The sequence below is a fragment of the Ambystoma mexicanum genome, chromosome 3q (assembly GCF_040938575.1).
Source record: "Ambystoma mexicanum isolate Mex_15411 chromosome 3q, UKY_AmexF1_1, whole genome shotgun sequence".
Classification (NCBI taxonomy): domain Eukaryota; kingdom Metazoa; phylum Chordata; class Amphibia; order Caudata; family Ambystomatidae; genus Ambystoma; species Ambystoma mexicanum.
The window spans coordinates 1,296,185,571-1,296,208,246 of NC_090926.1; the positions used below are offsets into that span (position 1 = coordinate 1,296,185,571).

The 22,676-nt window shown below is 49.8% G+C and overlaps 1 protein-coding gene across 1 annotated transcript in view; it reads right to left on the reverse strand.

The window, feature by feature from the left end:
• Positions 1-22,676, reverse strand: part of LOC138447897 (afadin- and alpha-actinin-binding protein-like) — a 149,535-nt gene that overhangs the window by 59,184 nt on the left and 67,675 nt on the right. Inside the window, exons 2-3 of the mRNA XM_069604400.1 lie at positions 14,474-14,666; positions 9,460-9,586 (exon numbers count right to left, since the gene is read on the reverse strand). Coding sequence (XP_069460501.1) covers positions 9,460-9,586; positions 14,474-14,666 — 320 coding nt within the window. The remainder of the gene's footprint in view (positions 1-9,459; positions 9,587-14,473; positions 14,667-22,676) is intronic.

Consider the following 22,676-nt stretch of genomic DNA (forward strand, 5'->3'; position numbering starts at 1 on the left):
CCCTACTGGAAGCTTAAGCTTGTTGCATTTGAATGGCAAATGGAATGCAGCAAATCAACACTTTTCAAATCTGGAAAGCGCTTTCTGTATAAGGATGGCATTGATATAACGGACAGGGGGTGTATGCCAGTCTTTCAAAAGCACTACTGTGGTGCAGTGTTTAAGGGATAGCCCTTACAGCCATGGGACCCAGGTTATTAGGCCTGCACTTTTCTGGATGCTTCAAATTTAAAAAAAAAAAAAGTATTTGTAGCTCCAGGAAAAAAAGGCAGGACCACCAATCCAGGCCGAGTGACTGAAGGAGCAAGGTCTTGATCGCTGGACCACCGACTCCCTGCTAATCACAAGTGCTCATTGCCGTGTTATACAGCACGGCCATGAGCACTGATTGCCATTTCACAGCTAAGGAAACAGACATGAGTGCCCTTGTGCGGTCCAACTCCTTAGCTGCTTTCACAGCACAGTTTGTCGTGCTGCAAAACAATATGGCAAAGAGTGCTATGAATGACAGACTCTTGTGCTCCAGCGGTGAAGGGTTACTGTGTATATTTGCTGTGTTTTATCTTGTTACTGTATGTGTACTAATGTTCTTCCAGAACTCCAGAGTTCTGGAACAGTTGGTGGTTGGAGTTGGGCCAGTCTGGGTGCCTGTTGCTGCTCTGACTTAAAGTATTATTTCAACCCTACCTTGCCTTTGCCTCCAAATCTAACAGTGGCAACGAGGATGACCAAGCCTCTTATGACAGGGGAGCAGGAGTGACAGAGGCTGAAGCAAACTGAAGGAGGCTGTGAAAGGAGCGGACTCGCGGTTGGCGAGCAAGAGGTACAGCAGGCATGGCAACAGGCACCGCAGTGTGGGAGGAGCACGGACAGTCCGGTCAGAGGGGGCGCGCTACACTGGGAGAGGGAGCTAATCCAATATCACCAAAATGAAGCCATGGAGCGTGCGTGTCCCCAAGACCATATGTTGCAGGAAATGACATCAGCAAGGTCACGCGTGGACCGTGAGCGTGCCATCCCCTATTGTGACGTGTTGCTTGGATACGCAATGCGTCACTATCTTCAGAAGAGAAAGGAAGCATATTTGTTGCTAGGATACACAACAGGAGACCCGCTGCCGGCTCAGCACAGGAGTGTGCATTATTACGGAACCAAACGTTTCAAGAAGTGGAGGAGCAGGAACCTCATACTTAGGGTTTCATATGGAACAGTCACAGTCTTCTCTGGTTTAGGCTTTCATTGCCAAATCTTTATTGGAAGGCTTGCCAAGACAGCATTGGAAAAGGGCTGGAATAAAAGAATATAAAACATTTAAAAAAAAGGTTTTCATACGAGCATCAGAACAGTAGACCAGTCATGGCGGCAGCTATTCCAGCTCCAGCTCCATTCTTAGCAGAACCTGGCACTCCGCCGATTAAGTGGCAAAGATGGAGAAAAATGTTTGAAACCTACCTGGTAGCTACGGGTGGTGATCGGTTTAGTCCTTTGAGGGAACAAGCACTTTTGCTCCATAATTTGGGTCCAGAGGGGCGCAGTGTGTTTGATGGCCTTCCACAGTTGCAAGAGGCTGGAGCAGAGGATCTGGATGAGTTTGCTATAGCTATGAAAAGAATGGAGGAACATTGAGCCAAAGAAGAGGTTTTTCCAGAGGAGTCGGTGGAGGGCTATGTAGCGGCCTTGAGGACACTGAGTCACACCTGCAAATTTGGTGATTTAACAAACTCCCTGATCAGGGAGATCAATTAGTGAGGTGCACCAACAACCCCAGGGCTCAGGAGAAGCTTCTAGCAAAGGACAGGACGCTGGAGCAAGCAGGAGAGCTTACTAGGATCATCGAACAACCCAGTACATGAAGGAGATGAAAGTGGAGAAACATGGGGGGCAAGAAGTTTGTGCGATGGGTCAGAGAAGACCACTTGTCCCAAAGAAGGAATGGTGGGGGCATAAATGCCTCAGATGCGGTTGTCTCAGACATGCAGCGAATAGTGTATTTTGTCCTGCGAAGAATGCATTAGGTGCAGGAGGAAAGGTCATTTTGCACACATGGGTAAGGAGTCAACTATCAGTGTCGTTGAACAAAAACAAGATCAAGGCGATCGGGAGACCTCCTCACCTGCAACGACTGTTGGAAGCAGGCCTCGACATTTTCGGAATTTCAGCGACATCTGAAGGGGTGGATGGCCCAGTGGATGAGTTCCAAATTGTTGGGTTTAAATTGTCGAAATTGGATTCAGCTTCTCATTGGACAATTGTTTGAGGACACTTTCAGGAATACCCTGCTGAAAGATGTGCAAGACTTAACACCGTGCCGTGTACAACCCTGTGGATATGGTGAAAGTGAGAGATCATCTAGGAGAGTTTCAAGGATGAGTAAGCTACAAGGGGAGAGTGTGGCTGGCATACTAGTGGCTAGGAAAAATGTCTCTTTGCTTGGATGGGAGGAACAAAAGTCTGGGAGTTCGAATTCAGGCGAGTGCTCCAACACCAATTTCTAAAGCGGAGGTGAACGACAAGTGGGCTGCCGAGATTCCAGAAGTGTTTTCAGAAGAACTGGGGAAATTGAGGTATTTTGAGCATTGCATTAAGATGAGGCCTAACGCTTGCCCTGTGATACACAAAGTAAGACCAGTGCCGCTTAAAATGAAACAGCAACTACACGAAGAATTGAATAGTGTGTTGCAATGTGGAGTAATAGAGAGGATACAAGGCACGGAATGGCTCTCCCCAGTGGTTTTGGTGGCAAAACGTAGGTGGCAGATGTGTCAATCTTAGAGAACATAAAACCTTTTTGGTAGAAAGACATTCATTGCTGATCATAGCGGAGGCCCCATCTGTATTAGGAGACTCCAGTTAGTTCACAGTCATCGATCTTCCAGCTGCTTACCATCAAGTTCCGTTATCAAAGGAGTGCCAAGATTGTCACAGTGTTCATTTTACCAGGGGGAACTTTTAAGTACTTGCGGATGCCCTTTGGGTCGGCAGCGGCAGTGTTCCAACGAGTGATGGAGAAGGTTTTAGAAGGAGTTCCTAATGTCATCGTATTTTAGGATGATATTCTGGCGTTTGCTGAGAATGTGAGGCAGCATGACAAGGTGTTGAGGTGTGTTTTGGAGAAGCTGGTCTGACGGTACAGTGAAGCAAATGCAGGATAGGTGTGCATAAAGTAGAGTATTTAGGCCACAAAAAAAAAGTCCCAAGGGATTGCCCCCAAGTTGAGTTTGGTGGAATGCATTAGTAAAGCTCAAGCTCTGCGTGACGAGGACATGTTGAGATCTTTTATGGGTTATGTCTGAGTTTTACCACAAGCTAGTTAATCATTTTGCTGCCATTTCAACCCCTTCAAGGGAGTTATTGAAGAAGGGGGGTCGGAATTTTGTGGTCGAATGAATGTCATGAGGCATTTCAAAAGATTGAGGGCATTGCCGACGCTCCTTCATTGGGAGGCTTTGTGAGTGGCAGAAACACGGTGCTGACGGTGGATGCCAGTTTATTAGGGTTGGGAGTATCTCCTTCCCAAGTGGATAATGGGAAGGAGTAACATTGCATTTGCATCCAGACCATTGAGGGGTGCGGAAAAGAACTACTCAGTTATTGAAAGAGGCCATGGCTGTGTTTTGGGCGGTTTTACACTTCAAGTTTTTCTGGTGGGGTCGAAATTCACGATTAAATCCGGCCATAGGCCTTTGGTGCAAATGATGCCTGGGGAAGGCTGGACAAAAGGATCGCCTAGAATCTCAAGATCGATGTTAGGGCTGCAGGGGTTCAATCTCAACATGTGCTATGTACCGGGTAGAGAAAATGTTGTTGGACTGTTGAGGCTTCCGGCAGAGGATCAGGAGTTGGCTGGGGGAGTGTGGCAAGAAGAAGAGGAGAGGATTATTGCTAGCATTGAACTTGGGGCCATGGAAAAGCTAGAATGGATGGAGGAGGAGGAGGAGGATAAGGTTCTTAGGAAGGTTAAGGAACGGACTGTGGTAGGTGTTAGGCAGAATCCTGGGCAGTGCCCTTAGGGACCACTACACACAATTAAGACCACAGGTGGCAATACAAGTTTTAACTTTAGTACAAGCCTGTACTACGATGTCAGAGTGGTAGCAGTAGTGGAGCAGCCAGACTTATCTCAAGAGTAAATGAGGAGTAGCAGAGATTACACAAAGGGACCACAATTACTGTGACTCAAGCAAACACTGACTCAAGGTTTCAGGTAGAAAAATATAAGTACATTTATTTTTAAACCATTTGTTATAAACACAACACTTCTATTAAATTCAAACCCACACGTAAAATCTACTACGACTAACCAATTCACTTTGTACAGTATGTCTCAAGGTAGGTAACCCTGTGTTTGAATGAACCGGTGTGTGAAAACACGTTACAGTGGATACGATTGCGATCACTTTGACAGTTCGGTCTAAATAAATGCGTATCCATGACATGAAATGCTACCGGGGCAAAAACACACTTTGCACCTGAGATACCCAGATGTATTATTATTCTCTTATTCACAGAGTATAAGATGACCCGGCAGTTATTTCGAATAGAATATTTCTTGATGAGCGCTTTCAAATGTGCAATTTTATCATATTGTTTTCTATGTGTGCATTGTAGTAAAACTGTATGCTTGTATGATGTATATTTATATGAAATAAAGCTGAACGGACTGAAAAGCAGGCTTTTAAACAGTCTTGGAAGCAGACAGATTTGTGGGGCAACTGGAGCAGTGTGGGGGGCTTTCAGTTGAATGGTCTCAGTGCAAGTGCCTAAACATCCACACATAAGGGGGAGGGGCCCTGCTACTATGGGTCTTTTAGTGGTCAAGGTGCTAGCAGCAGGTGAGGCTCGTGGCAGGCACGGACTAGAACAGTCCTGGCTGGCTCGAGCATTACCAGCTTCTCGCGCCTCGAAATGGAGGGATTTTCCAGTATGTACCGAATGAACATAAGGTCCAGGCTGTCACTGCAGCAGGTCCACCCCAAGGCAATGCTACACCCTCCGACATACACCCACACCAAGGCAATGCTGCACCCTCCGACATACACCCACACCAGGGCAATGCTGCACCCTCCGACATACACCCACACCAGGGCAATGCTGCACCCTCCGACATACACCCACACCAAGGCAATGCTGCACCCTCCGACATACACCCACACCAGGGCAATGCTGCACCCTCCGACATACACCCACACCAGGGCAATGCTGCACCCTCCGACATACACCCACACCAGGGCAATGCTGCACCCTCCGACATACACCCACACCAAGGCAATGCTGCACCCTCCGACATACACCCACACCAGGGCAATGCTGCACCCTCCGACATACACCCACACCAAGGCAATACTGCACCATCCAAACTTGGATGGCAGAAAATTGTTTATGCCTTTAACGGAGACAAAACTGAGCTGCTGCTAACTGGATCTCCTGCCACACTCAGGAAACTTGACAAACAATACAGCTCCTTTACAATTGACCACTCGTCAATCCCAGTATCGCAATCTGTAAAGACCCTGGGGGTCTACCTGGACTCTGACCTCTCTATGAACAGGCAGGTCAATGCCATTGCATCATCCACAGCCGACCACTCCAAACTGATCAACGCAGCCAGACCTTTTCTTTCTGAACCAAACTGTCTCACCATTGCAAGAGCAATAATTGGATCTAGGTTAGACTATTGCAATGCCCTCTGTCTGGGGACGTCCATCAAAAAGCTTACTAAACTCCCGACAGTCCACAATAATGCCTTCAGGGCAGCCACTGGAATTCCAAAAGGGAACACATCTGAAACCAGAAAGCAGGTTCACTGGCTACCAATTAAAGAGAAGATAGTCTTCAAAGCGCTCGCCCCAACACATAAATGTGTCCATAACCGGTCACCTCTGTACGTGGCTCAAAGAGTGGTTAAGCCGGTTCCTACCAGACCCACAAGAATGGCCTACACCAATAGGATCTCCGTTCCTAAAACTAGGAGAGTGCGTGCAGGAGGATCTAGTTTCCCAGTTTTGGCAGCGACACATTGGAACGCCCTGCACCCTAGGTCAGAAACGTCGAATCACACTTAGCCTTCAGAAGGCTAATCACAACCTTGCAGTTCAACTAACCACCTTTGTCCCATGAATACTGCTTTCTCCAGTCTGACTTTCTGTACCTTCCATTGGAACTGTATCATGCTCACTGGAACCAAGCGCCATGTATCCCTATGTTCATGTTGAAGGATATTTGTACTGCACACTATGACCACCGGAGTGGTCCCCTGGCGCTCTTTGTAACCAAGACAATTTTGTATAAGAATCTCATGCAACAGCGCCTCGATGCCCTTGGGCTGCTGGTGCGCTTTACAAATACAAACACCCTCAGACATACACCCACACCAGGGCAATGCTGCACCCTCAGACGTACACCCACACCAAGGCAATGCTGCACCCTCAGACGTACACCCACACCAAGGCAATGCTGCACCCTCAGACATACACCCACACCAAGGCAATGCTGCACCCTCACACATACACCATGGCAATGCTGCACCCTCACACATACACCATGGCAATGCTGCACCGTCAGACATACACCCATGCCACATACACCTCCACCAAGGCAATACTGCACCCTCAGATGTACACCCACACCAAGGCAATGCTGCACCCTCAGACGTACACCCACACCAAGGCAATGCTGCACCCTCAGACATACACCCACACCAAGGCAATGCTGCACCCTCAGACATACACCCACACCAAGGCAATGTTGCACCCTCAGACATACACCCACACCAAGGCAATGCTGCACCCTCAGACATACACCCACACCAAGGCAATGCTGCACCCTCACACATACACCCACACCAAGGCAATGCTGCACCCTCACACATACACCCACACCAAGGCAATGCTGCACCCTCACACATACACCATGGCAATGCTGCACCCTCACACATACACCATGGCAATGCTGCACCCTCACACATACACCATGGCAATGCTGCACCATCAGACATACACCCATGCCACATACACCTCCACCAAGGCAATACTGCACCCTCAGACGTACACCCACACCAAGGCAATGCTGCACCTTCAGACATACACCCACACCAAGGCAATGCTGCACCCTCAGACATACACCCAAGTCAATTCTGCACCCTCAGACGTACACCCACACCAAGGCAATGCTGCACCCTCACACATACACCATGGCAATGCTGCACCCTCAGACGTACACATACACCATGGCAATGCTGCACCCTCACACATACACCAAGGCAATGCTGCACCGTCAGACATACACCAAGGCAATGCTGCACCGTCAGACATACACCCATGCCACATACACCTCCACCAAGGCAATGCTGCACCCTCCGACATACACCCACACACCAAGGCAATGCTGCACCCTCACACATACACCAAGGCAATGCTGCACCCTCCGACGTACACCCACACAAAGGCAATGCTGCACCCTCAGGCATACACCCACACAAAGGCAATGCTGCACCCTCAGGCATACACCCACACCAAGGCAATGCTGCACCCTCAGACATACACCCACACCAAGGCAATGCTGCACCCTCAGACATACACCCACACCAAGGCAAAGCTGCACCCTCAGACATACACCCACACCATGGCAATGCTGCACCCTCACACATACACCATGGCAATGCTGCACCCTCACACATACACCATGGCAATGCTGCACCCTCACACATACACCATGGCAATGCTGCACCCTCACACATACACCATGGCAATGCTGCACCCTCACACATACACCCACACCAAGGCAATGCTGCACCGTCAAACATACACCCATGCCACATACACCTCCAACAAGGCAATACTGCACCCTCAGACAGACACCCACACCAAGGCAATGCTGCACCCTCAGACATACACCCAGGCAATGCTGCACCCTCAGACATACACCCAAGGCAATGCTGCACCCTCAGACGTACACCCAAGGCAATGCTGCACCCTCACACTTACACCATGGCAATGCTGCACCCTCAGACATACACCCACACACCAAGGCAATGCTGCACCCTCACACATACACCAAGTCAATGCTGCACCCTCACACATACACCAAGGCAATGCTGCACCCTCAAACGTGCACCCACACCAAGGCAATGCTGCACCCTCACACATACACCAAGGCAATGCTGCACCCTCACACATACACCATGGCAATGCTGCACCCTCACACATACACCATGGCAATGCTGCACCCTCACACATACACCCACACCAAGGCAATGCTGCACCTTCAGACATACACCCACACACCAAGGCAATGCTGCACCCTCAGACATACACCCAAGGCAATGCTGCACCCTCAGACGTACACATACACCATGGCAATGCTGCACCCTCAGACGTACACCCACACCAAGGCAATGTTGCACCCTCAGACGTACACCCACACCAAGGCAATGTTGCACCCTCACATACACCCACACCAAGGCAATGCTGCACCCTCAGACATACACCCACACCAAGGCAATGCTGCACCCTCAGACATACACCCACACCAAGGCAATGCTGCACCCTCAGACATACACCCACACCAAGGCAATGCTGCACCCTCAGACATACACCCACACCAAGGCAATGCTGCACCCTCAGACATACACCCACACCAAGGCAATGCTGCACCCTCACACATACACCCACACCAAGGCAATGCTGCACCCTCACACATACACCATGGCAATGCTGCACCCTCAGACGTACACCCACACCAAGGCAATGCTGCACCCTCACACATACACCCACACCAAGGCAATGCTGCACCCTCACACATACACCATGGCAATGCTGCACCCTCAGACGTACACCCACACCAAGGCAATGCTGCACCCTCACACATACACCAAGGCAATGCTGCACCGTCAGACATTCACCCATGCCACATACCCCTCCACCAAGGCAATACTGCACCCTCAGACGTACACCCACACCAAGGCAATGCTGCACCCTCCAACACACACCCACACACCAAGGCAATGCTGTACCCTCCGACATACACCCACACACCAAGGCAATGCTGCACCCTCCGACATACACCATGGCAATGCTGCACCCTCACACATACACCAAGGCAATGCTGCACCCTCAGACGTACACCCACACCAAGGCAATGCTGCACCCTCAGACGTACACCCACACCAAGGCAATGCTGCACCCTCAGACGTACACCCACACCAAGGCAATGCTGCATCCTCAGACGTATACCCACACCAAGGCAATGCTGCACCCTCAGACGTACACCCACACCAAGGCAATGCTGCATCCTCAGACGTACACCCACACCAAGGCAATGCTGCATCCTCAGACGTACACCCACAACAAAGGCAATGCTGCATCCTCAGACGTACACCCACACCAAGGCAATGCTGCACCCTCACACATACACCAAGGCAATGCTGCACCCTCACACATACACAGAACATGGGGGGCCTACCTTGCGCCTGCAGCTTCTCCAGGTGCCGCCTCAGTTTCCCCCACTTGTTGCGGAGATTATTGACCTGTGTGTCCTGCACCCCTTCAGCAGGCCTCTCTTCCCCTCGAAGTTTCCGGTTCTCGAAGTCCTAGGGTGTGGGGGAGGGGCAACACAGACAGTCTCAACCCTGGGCTCTCCCGAAGAAGTGTCATTTACATTAACGGAGCAATCCAAGAGCTATGCAAGCAGACTAGCAGACCCGGGGGGGTGTGAGAGGGGGGGGGGGCACGGTGCATGAAGAGCGGACGCGCCATGGGTGGATCAGCAACCTACGGGGTGCGCATAAAGGAAGGGGGTTGAGACCAGTGACTGCTTGGCCAAAGAGTGGTGTGGTGGGGGTGGGAGGTATGGGGGCCAGAGGCAGGCTTCACAAGAGGTGGCTGCACAAAGGCAGTACCACCTTGGCAGCGGGGGCCGGTGACAGAGGGGCGGCATGAGGATGTCAAGACAGCAAGCAAGGAATCAAGATTCGGGGTGGCAAGACACCTTGGGGTTGGTAGTAGAGGTGCAGAGGGCAGCTGTCCTCACCGTGTTTCATGAGGCTTCCTTGCCTTCCCTCAACTGAAGGAACCAAAGGTGCTGTTCTCGCCGTGTTTCATGAGGCTTCCTTGCCTTCCCTCAACTGAAGGAACCAAAGGTGCTGTCCTTGCTGTGTTTCATGAGGCTTCCTGGCCTTCCCTCAACTTAAGGAACCAAAGGTGCTGTCCTCGCCGTGCTTCATGAGGCTTCCTTGCCTTCCCTCAACTGAAGGAACCAAAGGTGCCGTCCTCACCTTGTTGCAGGTGAGGCTTTCCTGACAAAATCGAAACATAACCTCTTGGCTTTTTTCTAGATGAACGTGAAAGGTCCGACTCTTGCCTGGACCATACCCTTCACCGCAGAGTGGCTGCAGTCAGGAAGCCCTGGACAGCATCCTAGTGACCTCAATGTTTTAGGGGAGTCTCATCCAAGAGCCTTTCCATACCCAGCCTTACGGGGCTAAAGCAGGCAGCAGACCTGTAAGGGAAGGAGAAGTGTGCGACTCCACTTCTAATCTAGTATTTACAGGAGTCTCTAGCATCTACAGGAGAGTCTAGGGTCTACAGGAGTCTCTAGGGTCTACAGGAGTCTCTAGGGTCTACAGGAGTCTCTAGGGTCTAGGATCTACAGGAGAGTCTAGGATCTACAGGAGAGTCTAGGATCTACAGGAGAGTCTAGGATCTACAGGAGAGTCTAGGGTCTAGGATCTACAGGAGAGTCTAGGGTCTACAGGAGAGTCTAGAGTCTAGGATCTAGAGGAGAGTCTAGGGTCTAGAGGAGAGTCTAGGGTCTAGAGGAGAGTCTAGGGTCTAGAGGAGAGTCTAGAGTCTAGGATCTAGAGGAGAGTCTAGAGTCTAGGATCTAGAGGAGAGTCTAGGATCTAGGGTCTACAGGAGAGTCTAGGATCTAGGGTCTACAGGAGAGTCTAGGATCTAGCGTCTACAGGAGAGTCTAGGATCTAGCGTCTACAGGAGAGTCTAGCGTCTACAGGAGTGTCTAGGATCTACAGGAGTGTCTAGGATCTACAGGAGAGTCTAGGATCTACAGGAGAGTCTAGGATCTACAGGAGAGTCTAGGATCTACAGGAGAGTCTAGGATCTACAGGAGAGTCTAGGGTCTACAGGAGAGTCTAGGGTCTACAGGAGAGTCTAGGGTCTACAGGAGTGTCTAGGGTCTAGGTTCTACAGGAGAGTCTAGGTTCTACAGGAGAGTCTACGATCTATAGGAGAACATAGGATCTACAGGAGGGTCTAGGATCTAGAGGTGAGTCTAGGATCTAGAGGAGAGTCTAGGGTCTAGGATCTAGAGGAGAGTCTAGGGTCTAGGATCTACAGGAGGGTCTAGGATCTACAGGAGAGTCTCTAGGGTCTAGGATCTACAGGAGAGTCTAGGATCTACAGGAGAGTCTAGGATCTACAGGAGAGTCTAGGGTCTACAGGAGAGTCTAGGGTCTACAGGAGAGTCTAGGATATACAGGAGAGTCTAGGGTCTACAGGAGAGTCTAGGGTCTACAGGAGAGTCTAGGGTCTAGAGGAGAGTCTAGGGTCTACAGGAGAGTCTAGGATCTAGCGTCTACAGGAGAGTCTAGCGTCTACAGGAGTCTCTAGGGTCTACAGGAGTCTCTAGAGTCTAGGATCTACAGGAGAGTCTAGGATCTACAGGAGAGTCTAGGATCTACAGGAGAGTCTAGGATATACAGGAGAGTCTAGGGTCTACAGGAGAGTCTAGGGTCTACAGGAGAGTCTAGGGTCTACAGGAGTGTCTAGGGTCTAGGTTCTACAGGAGAGTCTAGGTTCTACAGGAGAGTCTACGATCTATAGGAGAACATAGGATCTACAGGAGGGTCTAGGATCTAGAGGTGAGTCTAGGATCTAGAGGAGAGTCTAGGGTCTAGGATCTAGAGGAGAGTCTAGGGTCTAGGATCTACAGGAGGGTCTAGGATCTACAGGAGAGTCTCTAGGGTCTAGGATCTACAGGAGAGTCTAGGGTCTACAGGAGAGTCTAGGGTCTACAGGAGAGTCTAGGGTCTACAGGAGAGTCTAGGGTATACAGGAGAGTCTAGGGTCTACAGGAGAGTCTAGGGTCTAGAGGAGAGTCTAGGGTCTAGAGGAGAGTCTAGGGTCTAGAGGAGAGTCTAGGGTCTACAGGAGAGTCTAGGATCTAGCGTCTACAGGAGAGTCTAGCGTCTACAGGAGTCTCTAGGGTCTACAGGAGTCTCTAGAGTCTAGGATCTACAGGAGAGTCTAGGATCTACAGGAGAGTCTAGGATCTACAGGAGAGTCTAGGATCTACAGGAGAGTCTAGGGTCTACAGGAGAGTCTAGGGTCTAGGATCTACAGGAGAGTCTAGGGTCTAGGATCTACAGGAGAGTCTAGGATCTACAGGAGAGTCTAGGGTCTAGGATATACAGGAGAGTCTAGGGTCTAGGATCTACAGGAGAGTCTAGGGTCTAGGATCTACAGGAGAGTCTAGGGTCTAGAGGAGAGTCTAGGGTCTAGGATCTACAGGAGAGTCTAGGATCTACAGGAGAGTCTAGGATCTACAGGAGAGTCTAGAGTCTAGGATCTAGAGGAGAGTCTAGGGTCTAGAGGAGAGTCTAGGGTCTAGGGTCTACAGGAGAGTCTAGGATCTAGCGTCTACAGGAGAGTCTAGCGTCTACAGGAGAGTCTAGCGTCTACAGGAGAGTCTAGGGTCTACAGGAGAGTCTAGGGTCTACAGGAGAGTCTAGGGTCTACAGGAGAGTCTAGGGTCTACAGGAGTGTCTAGGGTCTAGGTTCTACAGGAGAGTCTAGGTTCTACAGGAGAGTCTAGGTTCTACAGGAGAGTCTACGATCTATAGGAGAACATAGGATCTACAGGAGGGTCTAGGATCTAGAGGTGAGTCTAGGATCTAGAGGAGAGTCTAGGGTCTAGGATCTACAGGAGAGTCTAGGGTCTACAGGAGAGTCTAGGGTCTACAGGAGAGTCTAGGGTCTACAGGAGAGTCTAGGGTCTACAGGAGAGTCTAGGGTCTACAGGAGAGTCTAGGGGTCTACAGGAGAGTCTAGGGGTCTACAGGAGAGTCTAGGGGTCTACAGGAGAGTCTAGGGGTCTACAGGAGAGTCTAGGGGTCTACAGGAGAGTCTAGGGGTCTACAGGAGAGTCTGGAGTCTAGGATCTACAGGAGAGTCTAGGATCTACAGGAGAGTCTAGGGTCTACAGGAGAGTCTAGGGTCTACAGGAGAGTCTAGGGTCTACAGGAGAGTCTAGGGTCTACAGGAGAGTCTAGGGTCTACAGGAGAGTCTAGGATCTACAGGAGAGTCTAGGATCTACAGGAGTGTCTAGGGTCTACAGGAGAGTCTAGGGTCTACAGGAGTGTCTAGGGTCTAGGTTCTACAGGAGAGTAGGTTCTACAGGAGAGTCTACGATCTATAGGAGAACATAGGATCTACAGGAGGGTCTAGGATCTAGAGGTGAGTCTAGGATCTAGAGGAGAGTCTAGGGTCTAGGATCTAGAGGAGAGTCTAGGGTCTAGGATCTACAGGAGAGTCTAGGGTCTACAGGAGAGTCTAGGGTCTACAGGAGAGTCTAGGGGTCTACAGGAGAGTCTAGGGGTCTACAGGAGAGTCTGGAGTCTAGGATCTACAGGAGTCTAGTATCTAGAGGAGAGTCTAGGATCTAGAATCTACAGGAGAGTCTAGGATCTACAGGAGAGTCTAGGATCTAGAGGAGAGTCTAGGATCTAGAATCTACAGGAGAACATAGGATCTACAGGAGAGTGTAGGATCTACAGGAGAGTCTAGGATCTAGGATCTACAGGAGTGTCTACGATCTTGGGCTCACCCTTGCAACTCTGCTTAAGAGCATCACATCTGGACCGAGCCAGAAAGGAAATAGGGCATCAGTTTAAAATGTGCCCTCTTGCCCCCCCCTCCTCCCCCTACTCGGCCTTTGTCTGTTCAAACCTTTCCATTTAAACAATAAAACTCTGGTTGCTCTTTGACTGAGTAACAGCTTCAGAGGTAATGGCTTTCTGAAGAGGAGTTTAACCCAGAAGTTGATCTAGACCTACAGCCTCGGCCCCTTTAGGGGGCAAGTCAGTCACGTGTGCTTGCCCCACATTAGCACAGGTGAAGCACACGTCTTCTGGTGTCCTTGCGTCTGCAAACCATTGACACGCACGCAGGAGCTCCGCTATACCAAGGTCCTTCTCTACTCGTGTCCCAACCAGCACCCTACCCTCGCGCACTCTTACAGACTCGGGATTTAAAAGAATTCTTCACACTGTAAAGCTTCCGGGAGGAGAGGAGGCAAGTTGCGGATGGAGGCACGCAAGGGAAGAGGTCCCCAGTGGGGAGGCAAATGGGAAAGAGCTTGGGGCAGTGTGGTTGCCCCCCCCCACCATAGGAGACGCGAGGCAGAGTCTAGCATCAGTACTCCAGGGGTGCCTCTGAGGAAGCGGCAGGGCTCACTCACACTCTGGCTGGGGCTGTAGCGCTGGTGGTCATGGCTGCTGGTGAGGCGGAGAGGGCTCAGCCGCCGGTACAGAACCTCCACCTCATTGCTCAGCCGTTCCCGGGCTTGCTTGAGTTCCAGGTTCTCCAGCATGAGTTCCAGCATCTGCTTCTCCAGGTCTGCGAGGGTTTGGATCGTTGCTTCTTCAATTTTCCTGCCAGACAAAGAGGAGAGTTCCAAGTCAGAACATCTGAGGCAGCCTCAGTACACCCTCAAAGCAAAGGACATCCGAACATAGCACATCAATTCCCCCACCCCCAACCCCCATAGTGAAGGAGGTCAGAACATCTGGGCAGCCTCAGTACACCCTCAAAGCAAATGACATCCGAACATAGCACATCTATCCACCCACCCCCAAACCCCCATAGTGAAGGAGGTCAGAACATCTGGGCAGCCTCAGTGCACCCTCAAAGCAAAGGACATCCGAACATAGCACATCAACCCCCCCTCCCCAAACCCCCATAGTGAAGGAGGTCAGAACATCTGGGCAGCCTCAGTACACCCTCAAAGCAAAGGACATCCGAACATAGGACATCAACCCCCCCTCCCCAAACCCCCATAGTGAAGGAGGTCAGAACATCTGGGCAGCCTCAGTACACCCTCAAAGCAAAGGACATCCGAACATAGCACATCAACCCATCCCCCCCCCCAATCAGAACATGACAGTTGTAATGCCTGGAACTCATCCACCATCCCTAGAACACAGACATTCCGCCTCCATAGTTTATTCCCAACTGGAATCACCAAGCAAATTCATCTTCACAGACAGGCACTGGCTACTGTCTCTATTGTCCTCCCAATATTCTGCCCAAGAAACACAATATGGCCGCTAGGCCTAAGGCGCCGGCACCAAGCACCACATGTATAGTTTCCATACACTTCAGAGACGCTGACCTCCAAAAACGTTTAAGACACATTTTATTTTAATTAAAAATATAACCTAGGTTTAATTTGGAACAAGATCACATTAGCGCGGCTCCGGGAGAGCGACAAAGAAGTGTGCGGCGCCTCCCTGCCCCATCTCGGCTGTGAGCCGTCAGCTACCCCTGTCCCAAAGGGCCCCAGTGGCGGCCTGATTTCACGCCACGGGTGACCTTGCGCCGCCTGCACACCTCCTGTGCGGATTATGAACTTGTGGGTTCACGTGTTCCCTGGGTGGGGGGGGGGGGGGGAGCCCTCCATGTGGCCAGGGAGGTCATTTCACCAAAATGCCAGGGGTATCAGAAGTGACATCACATGACACTTGACCCCTGTGACATCACAGGAAGGGATGTTATTTAACCCCACCCTGAAATGATATCGCGGGATGCGATGGAAAGCGACCTTTCACCGGTTGACTAAACAGGAAGTGGCATCACATAGCATTGTACACTACAAAAAATATGGTTACGATATCACTATAATGTGATGTACATGTCATACAAGAAGGGATCGCCACATGTATCTTTAAGATCAGTGTGTATAGGCCCATATTACCAAATTACTGTGAATGCAAGCAGAGGTCCATGACCAAATGATGATGTGTTATTATATAGCACTTACGCTTAAACGCTTTACATAGAAGAAATATACATACAATATCACCCAACCTGTGTTGGTACCCATTTATCAACCTCAGAAGGATGAAAGGCTGAGTTGAGTCATTTAAGAACAGATTAAATCAGTGACTCACCCCCTGAAGTGTGCCTGAAATAAACCTTTAATGAGTCTAGCAATTATTGTATAGAATTCCAGAAAGACACATTATTTGGTATTCCTATTCTTTCTTATTTAGGGTCAGTGCTGAAAGTGTTAAACTTGTGGCACTGATTTTCTTCTTTTTTTTTTTTAAGGGTCCTGAACAAGAAAGCCAGCGCCACTCCAGAAGTAAAGAGCCACATGGTGCTGGCCACGGCCATGAGCTTGCATTACAAAAAAAAAAAATAAAAAAAAGGCGACCCCTAAATGACGTCCCTGCATGTAGCCTTGCCCCCCAGCACAGCATTCCTGTGACTCCGTCTAGGAAAGGCGAGCCTTCAGCCTCTGGGGACCAGCTCAGGGGCTCATGTTGCGCAAGTTGCGCCCAGGCGCAGGCCGGAGGGCCTCATTTGGACAGCTCGGGCCTATTGGAAAGAAACGTACTTTGGAAGGATTGATCTTGCCATTAACTGCCAGCTACCTCAGGTGCGTGTTGATCAGTCGCAGATTAGGGGGTGGAAGGGAGGGGGAGAAACTGACTTACTGCCCCTTGAGCTATCGGGCGTGCCTCGTCCGCGCTGTTAGGAACTCTGGCTCGGTTGGTTCCAACAGTCTTGTGTGGTGTACTTGCTGAGGGAGGGGACGTTGGGTGGTGTCTGGTGTTGAGGGTGTGCCTACAGTCCCAGTCTCTTCCCTCTATAGTAGCGGAAACCACCAACAGAAGGCAACAAAACCTCCCACTGATGCAAAGGCTGGAAAAGATCTGTGGTGTTGCAGCTGGAAGAACCCCGAGGGTATTCACACTCCTATTCCTCATGGAAAGGCCATTGCTTGGATCCTAACCCTGGGGGTGGACAAGCAAGGGAGAATCACCTGCCTGGAGGCTCTGTGGGGACTGGGGTGCTCTTGGGAGAGACATGGCTCCCCCCCTTGCCTACCAACAACCAACCTGACCGTACCCCAACCTTCATGAGCCAATATATGCCCGTTGCCCTCACTTCCCCGAATGTGACATGTGATAGTACTGTGACGAGGAAGAGGAGACTAAGCGGAATGAGCACTACCTGTTTTTAACCACTTGGGTACTGGGACAAAGAAGATGCCTCCAGAGTATTGGGAAGATCAAGCATCCCTTCCTAATTATGTCAGACAGATCTAATTCACTAGGCACACCTGCAGCCTGTTAGAAGGCTACAGGTACATAAAGAGAGAGCCTGCAAACAGCCCAGGGAGAAGCAAGGAGGCCGGCGTGGCAAAGACCTGCAGGGGACCCGCACTACGAGGAGGCAGCCTGGGGCGATAGGGGGGGGACTGGAAGCTGAACCAGGACGCTGGCAGACCAGGATTACAGAGGACACCGTCCACGTCCACTAGAAAGCAGGAGAACGGGAGCGAAGAAAGAAGCATCCAGCAGGCGAGTAGTGCTCGTGACGGCAGAGTTTCCCAGCTCCCGAAGCGGAGGTGAAACGAGAGCCGCCAGGAGAGAGCAGACCGCTGGTGAGTATCGGAGGGACACGCAGGCACAGTGATGCTCCAAAGCATATCAAAAGCAAACTTACATTCAACAAGAATGCATCTCAAACATTAATTTGAACTATAAAAACAAGGGAGCCACTCATCCAGAATATATTATAACCATTAAGCAATTTACATGCGAAACCTAACATTATAACATTAAGTAGAAACAAAAAGGCTCACCAGAGAAAGCCAAGAAGTGTGGAACTGTATACACAGGGCCAGGAGGCCGACCTAAAGACCTGAAGCAGAAATACCTTGCTGCACAGGAGCAGGAACCGGCAGGGGGCTGACGAGCCCAGGGATCCTGGTTGTGTGACCAGTAATGGGTGCACCATGTGGTCTGGCAACTGCACCTAGACCCGTGAACCCTGAATACTGAAGAACGAGAATACTGGGAAAGCAACTGGTAGAATGAACTAAGACAAGTCCTAAAGGTGACGTTGAAGTCCTGGGGAAGGGAGCCCCGAGTCTGAAAAACCGGTTCACGTTGTCTTGAGAGCGAGGTCTCAAGACCCGTTTTTGTTTGGATGTGTGTTGCATGGGATTTGGGGAAGGAACCCTGATTATCTTGAACTGTGTTGCTTGAAGCTCGAGAGAGGTAATCTTGAGACTTTTCTGGGCCCATCTTATACCTGGGGAAAGAGGGCAGAGCGCTGGCAGAAGCACCAAACTTTGCATTGAGCTTTCCTTCTTTGCTTATTAAGATCCCTACACACTGTTAGTCTGAATGGTGAGAGCAAGTCTAAGTTGTGCACACAGACAGACTTTCAAGTGGGACTATTGGAGTCAGACTTTCCTTCGATGTATTCTGATAGGGAAATCCCACCTTAGCATAGGGCAACCATCCTGCCATTTGATTTAATAAAGTGCTTTAGTTTGAAACCTAAGACTGTTGTCTGGGTCTTGCTTCACGATACCTTCACGCAGCCCACAGTGACGAAGCCAATGCGATTATCGATGCGATCGCCTCCTTGTCGCACGATATTGAACCTACACAGGAGCCCTTTCAAAATGCACATCTCCCGGTGTGAAGTGGGCGAGCACACCTCCAGCTGTGCTATTCTAAATGTAGATAAGCTTAGAACATCAGGGTCTCAACCAGATCATACTGGTGGGGGCTCTCAATGGTGGGTGTGCGTCGTTACCCAAGCCCACCATTTTTCATGGGGATAAGAAGATACTAGCCCATATTTTAACAACCCCAAAGCCTCCCTGCTGGCTCTTGCAGATGTGGCTAAAATTCGACCTCGTCACGAGATAGCTACTTGTTCGGCACAAAGGAACGGGAAAAGTTACAACATCCCAGTAGAATGGAACGTGTGCAGGCAAGAAGCAGGAAGGCAACAAATACCTGATCCTAGCAAGTTCCGCTAATTGCTCGGTGAGCCTGAGTCCTTGGATCTAGTTGCCTTCTCTCCAGAGCCTGTATTGAATACTCGAATAGATGCAACCCTTTGATTAACTTAGATAGTCCTAATATAGCTGGACTATCAGAAGTGGAGTAACTTGCTGAAAATGTTGGGAGGGGACAGGACATCTGAAAAAAGGTGCCCCAGCCAAATGAATGGGGACAAAATGGAGTGCCATGAAAGTTGGGGGGACAAACACCCCTTTCTCTCCCCTATGATCATCATGGGCGTAATTATAGGGGAGTGAACACCATCACCGGACCGAAGGACAGGGGGCAACAAGGAACTTGACTGTGCAGGGGGGAGTGAGGATTCTTGCTCGAAATTGCAGTCACCTCGGCTCTGTGGTGATGAAGCTCAAACCCGAATTAAACCCTCACTGATGAGAACAGCCGAAAACTAACCAGTAAGGAGCCAACAGAAGAACTTCATTCTGACCCGGCCGAGAGAATTGCCTTATTGGTACCAAGGAGAATTACCCCAAGTGGAGATCGAAACACATGGGGGACCAGTGGATAAAATATCAAAAGTCAGAGTGAGAATAGAGACGCCACCCCCCGCCCAGGAGCACCGCCTCCCAGTCGCTCCCATTTGGAAAATGGGATCCGATTAAAAAAGGCTTGCTTCTTAGCACCAAGAGGCCTTGTTCTTATTTACTTACCAAAGCTGCTAAAAAAACATGAGGCAAATAATCGCTTAGTGAGCAAGGTCGCCCTGGCCGAGAGGGAAGAGGGGTTGCTGCTATCATCATAGCTTGTAATCTGTTAGCATATTCCCCTGGAGGAGACCTCTGCAAAGTGATTCCGACCTCGGATCTGCTATAGGATGGACTCCTGCTTATGGGGCAGTGGTCTCTTCCCCCAAAGACTAGGAAATTACGATTGACTGCTCACCTACACTTCAAAAAAGGATTTGTGCAGGTAATGCGAGGAGGATCCAAGAGCCAGGCCCTAGTGGGTATCTTCCGTTATCTGGAAGCCTGGGCCAGGCGGTTTCTCCCGTTCTGGGATCGGTCGGAACTAACCAACTCTTCTGCACATTACAATCTACAAGATCATGTGCCCCAACCCTCAAGAGTCAAATTCCAGTACCTGTTGGTAATCCAACCAATGTATTACAAGGAGGTTCTTAGTCTTTACGTGAAATATCTTGGTCTCTTTTCCCAGCACTAGTGAGTAGTGCACTTGATCCAATATAGTCCACTCTACACTGGCTGTCTCCAATATTCCATCCAAGAACTCAGGATGACTGTTCTGGGGAGAATGACTGAACCCCCTCACACGGCTGAATCCCCCCATTTCGTGATGATCAAGTTTTAGGTAGCGTCGTTGCTTGTAGGGAGGGAGTTTTGCCGAGGAACTAGGTGCAGGTAGTTTCTTGGAATATAGCTGGTTTGAACAGGGATGTAGAGAACATGGACGGGGCAAAGTGTATATGTATAGATTCTATTATTGGATTTCAGGAGACTGGGGCCATGTCAACTCCACACTTTTATTGTGTGTTTTAGTACAAAACTGAACTTTCCACACATCTTATTGCATCAAAGATTACATATAATCAATCATGTTTACATCTTAAAAACTTTACATCTTTAAACACAATTGTTATGATTATTACAATTCTAACTCCAAGACAAATACACACTTCTAAAAGGAGCAAAGTAGATGAAAGATTCCTTTCTACTCATTTAAAACGATGTCCAAAAATTCGAACAGTCTTATAGACAAGGACATTTCATTTGTGTTTAGGATTCTAGTCCATAAGTCCTCATCTGATACACTAGGGCGCAGATCAGTTATTCTCGACCACAAGGAGGGCAAGCCGGGCACTACAGACTCAAGTGCTTTAAAGTTTTAGCCTCTAGGGCACAATATCAGCGTCAGCTTTCCCCCCTTAGGACCTTTTTCTAATCCCCAATACCTCCATTGTGGCCAACACATTCAATTTAAATCTCAAAATGTTAAACCTGAATTCTCTAGACGGGTGCTGCCTAAAATGTGGCGTTAGAATGTTATAGTTCTTTATCACCCAAGTAAAATGATCGCTAAAACATCAGTCCTCCCTCCACCAAGCCAGCCCTAAACTGTAGTCACACATGTCTAAATAACTTGTGCTTCACTTTGTTGGGGTTTGTGGACAGTGTGCGTGTTGAAGATTACAAGAGTCTGCATACACCACCCCAGTCCCCCAAAACCCCACAGTTACCCTTTATCCACAAGATGGGCAAAAAACGAGGCATTATACGGAGAAACATAACCAGCATATAACTGCAACCTGCCCCAGTCAATTACCGTCTGAATTGGGAGTTGCTCCAACCCAAACAGTATTCCTGCTACTGGGACCGAGGACGGTAAACGCAACACTTCTCCGCAACCAGCTTTCAACCTTGTCCAACAGACTCCATCTTCCCTAGTTTGAGCCCCAAAAATCAGTTTAGGAACAATTTTCTGTTTAAACAACTTCATTACAGATGGTAACGAAAACCTCCCAAACTTCTAGTCAAATTGGATAAGCGGACTAGTTGCTGCCAATAACTTTGACCTTACTTCTGCGTCTGGTGGATTGCTACCCTTGAGATCATAAATGCACGAACCCAAGTACGTATACATGTTAACCACCTCCAAAGCTGGACCCCCCCCCCCTGGAGCATCCGCATTTTTCTCCCCCATTTTTATTCAGCATCAAAATTTTGTGCCATTAATCGAAAGATCCAATTTACTCAGGAAATCATAAGGGAGGTGCAGGAAGGCATAGGGGCAAGCAAGCCGGCCGGCCCCCACCAAGGCACAGGCCAGCACAGTTACAATATATCAGCAGCATACAAGCATCCCCACCCTCCCACCCCTCCCCCACATGACATTTGCAGGCGCGGACGCCGGCGGCACTCACATTGGGGGTCCCACATCAAGGAAAACACGAGAGGCAGAGCCTTAACACAACACTAAGCAAGAGCCGAGATGAGGAAGTGGAGAGGGGACAGCAAAAGATGAGATCCCCCAGCAGGCGAGACAACGGGGTGCGGGTGGGGAAAGTCAATATATTGACTCTCTACAGGACATGTCCAGTGCAGTGAAGCACAACGTGACCCCCGGCTAGAAACTAGCCAAAGGGAGACTGTAGAGGATTATACATCTAATCACCCCGAAAGCGGACACACGACCCGCTATTTCAACATTAACCGCAAACTTGCAAACTGACGGGGCCAAGCGCATCCTCACTGGACAGTACTTCAAGGCGGGGCAGGAGGCTACAATTTGCAGGCACAGCACACACGGCAAGCCTGCACGCAGCCCCGCAACTTACTCAGATGCCAAAAGTGACGCAGACTCCAGCATTACTAGGAGCTAATAAGGACTCGAAAAGGGGCCAACTGGAAAGGTGCTGGCAGAAAACCCGGCAAGTCCCTGCAAACGACACAGGACATCAACATAAGAAGGCCAAAGACCTACAGGAGCACGGAGGCATGACACGTACCAAAGAGGACCTGCAGGGATGCCTCAAGGGCATGGAAGAAGAGATGTTGGAATCGTTCCAGTAGCAAATGAACTTACAGGAAGAGT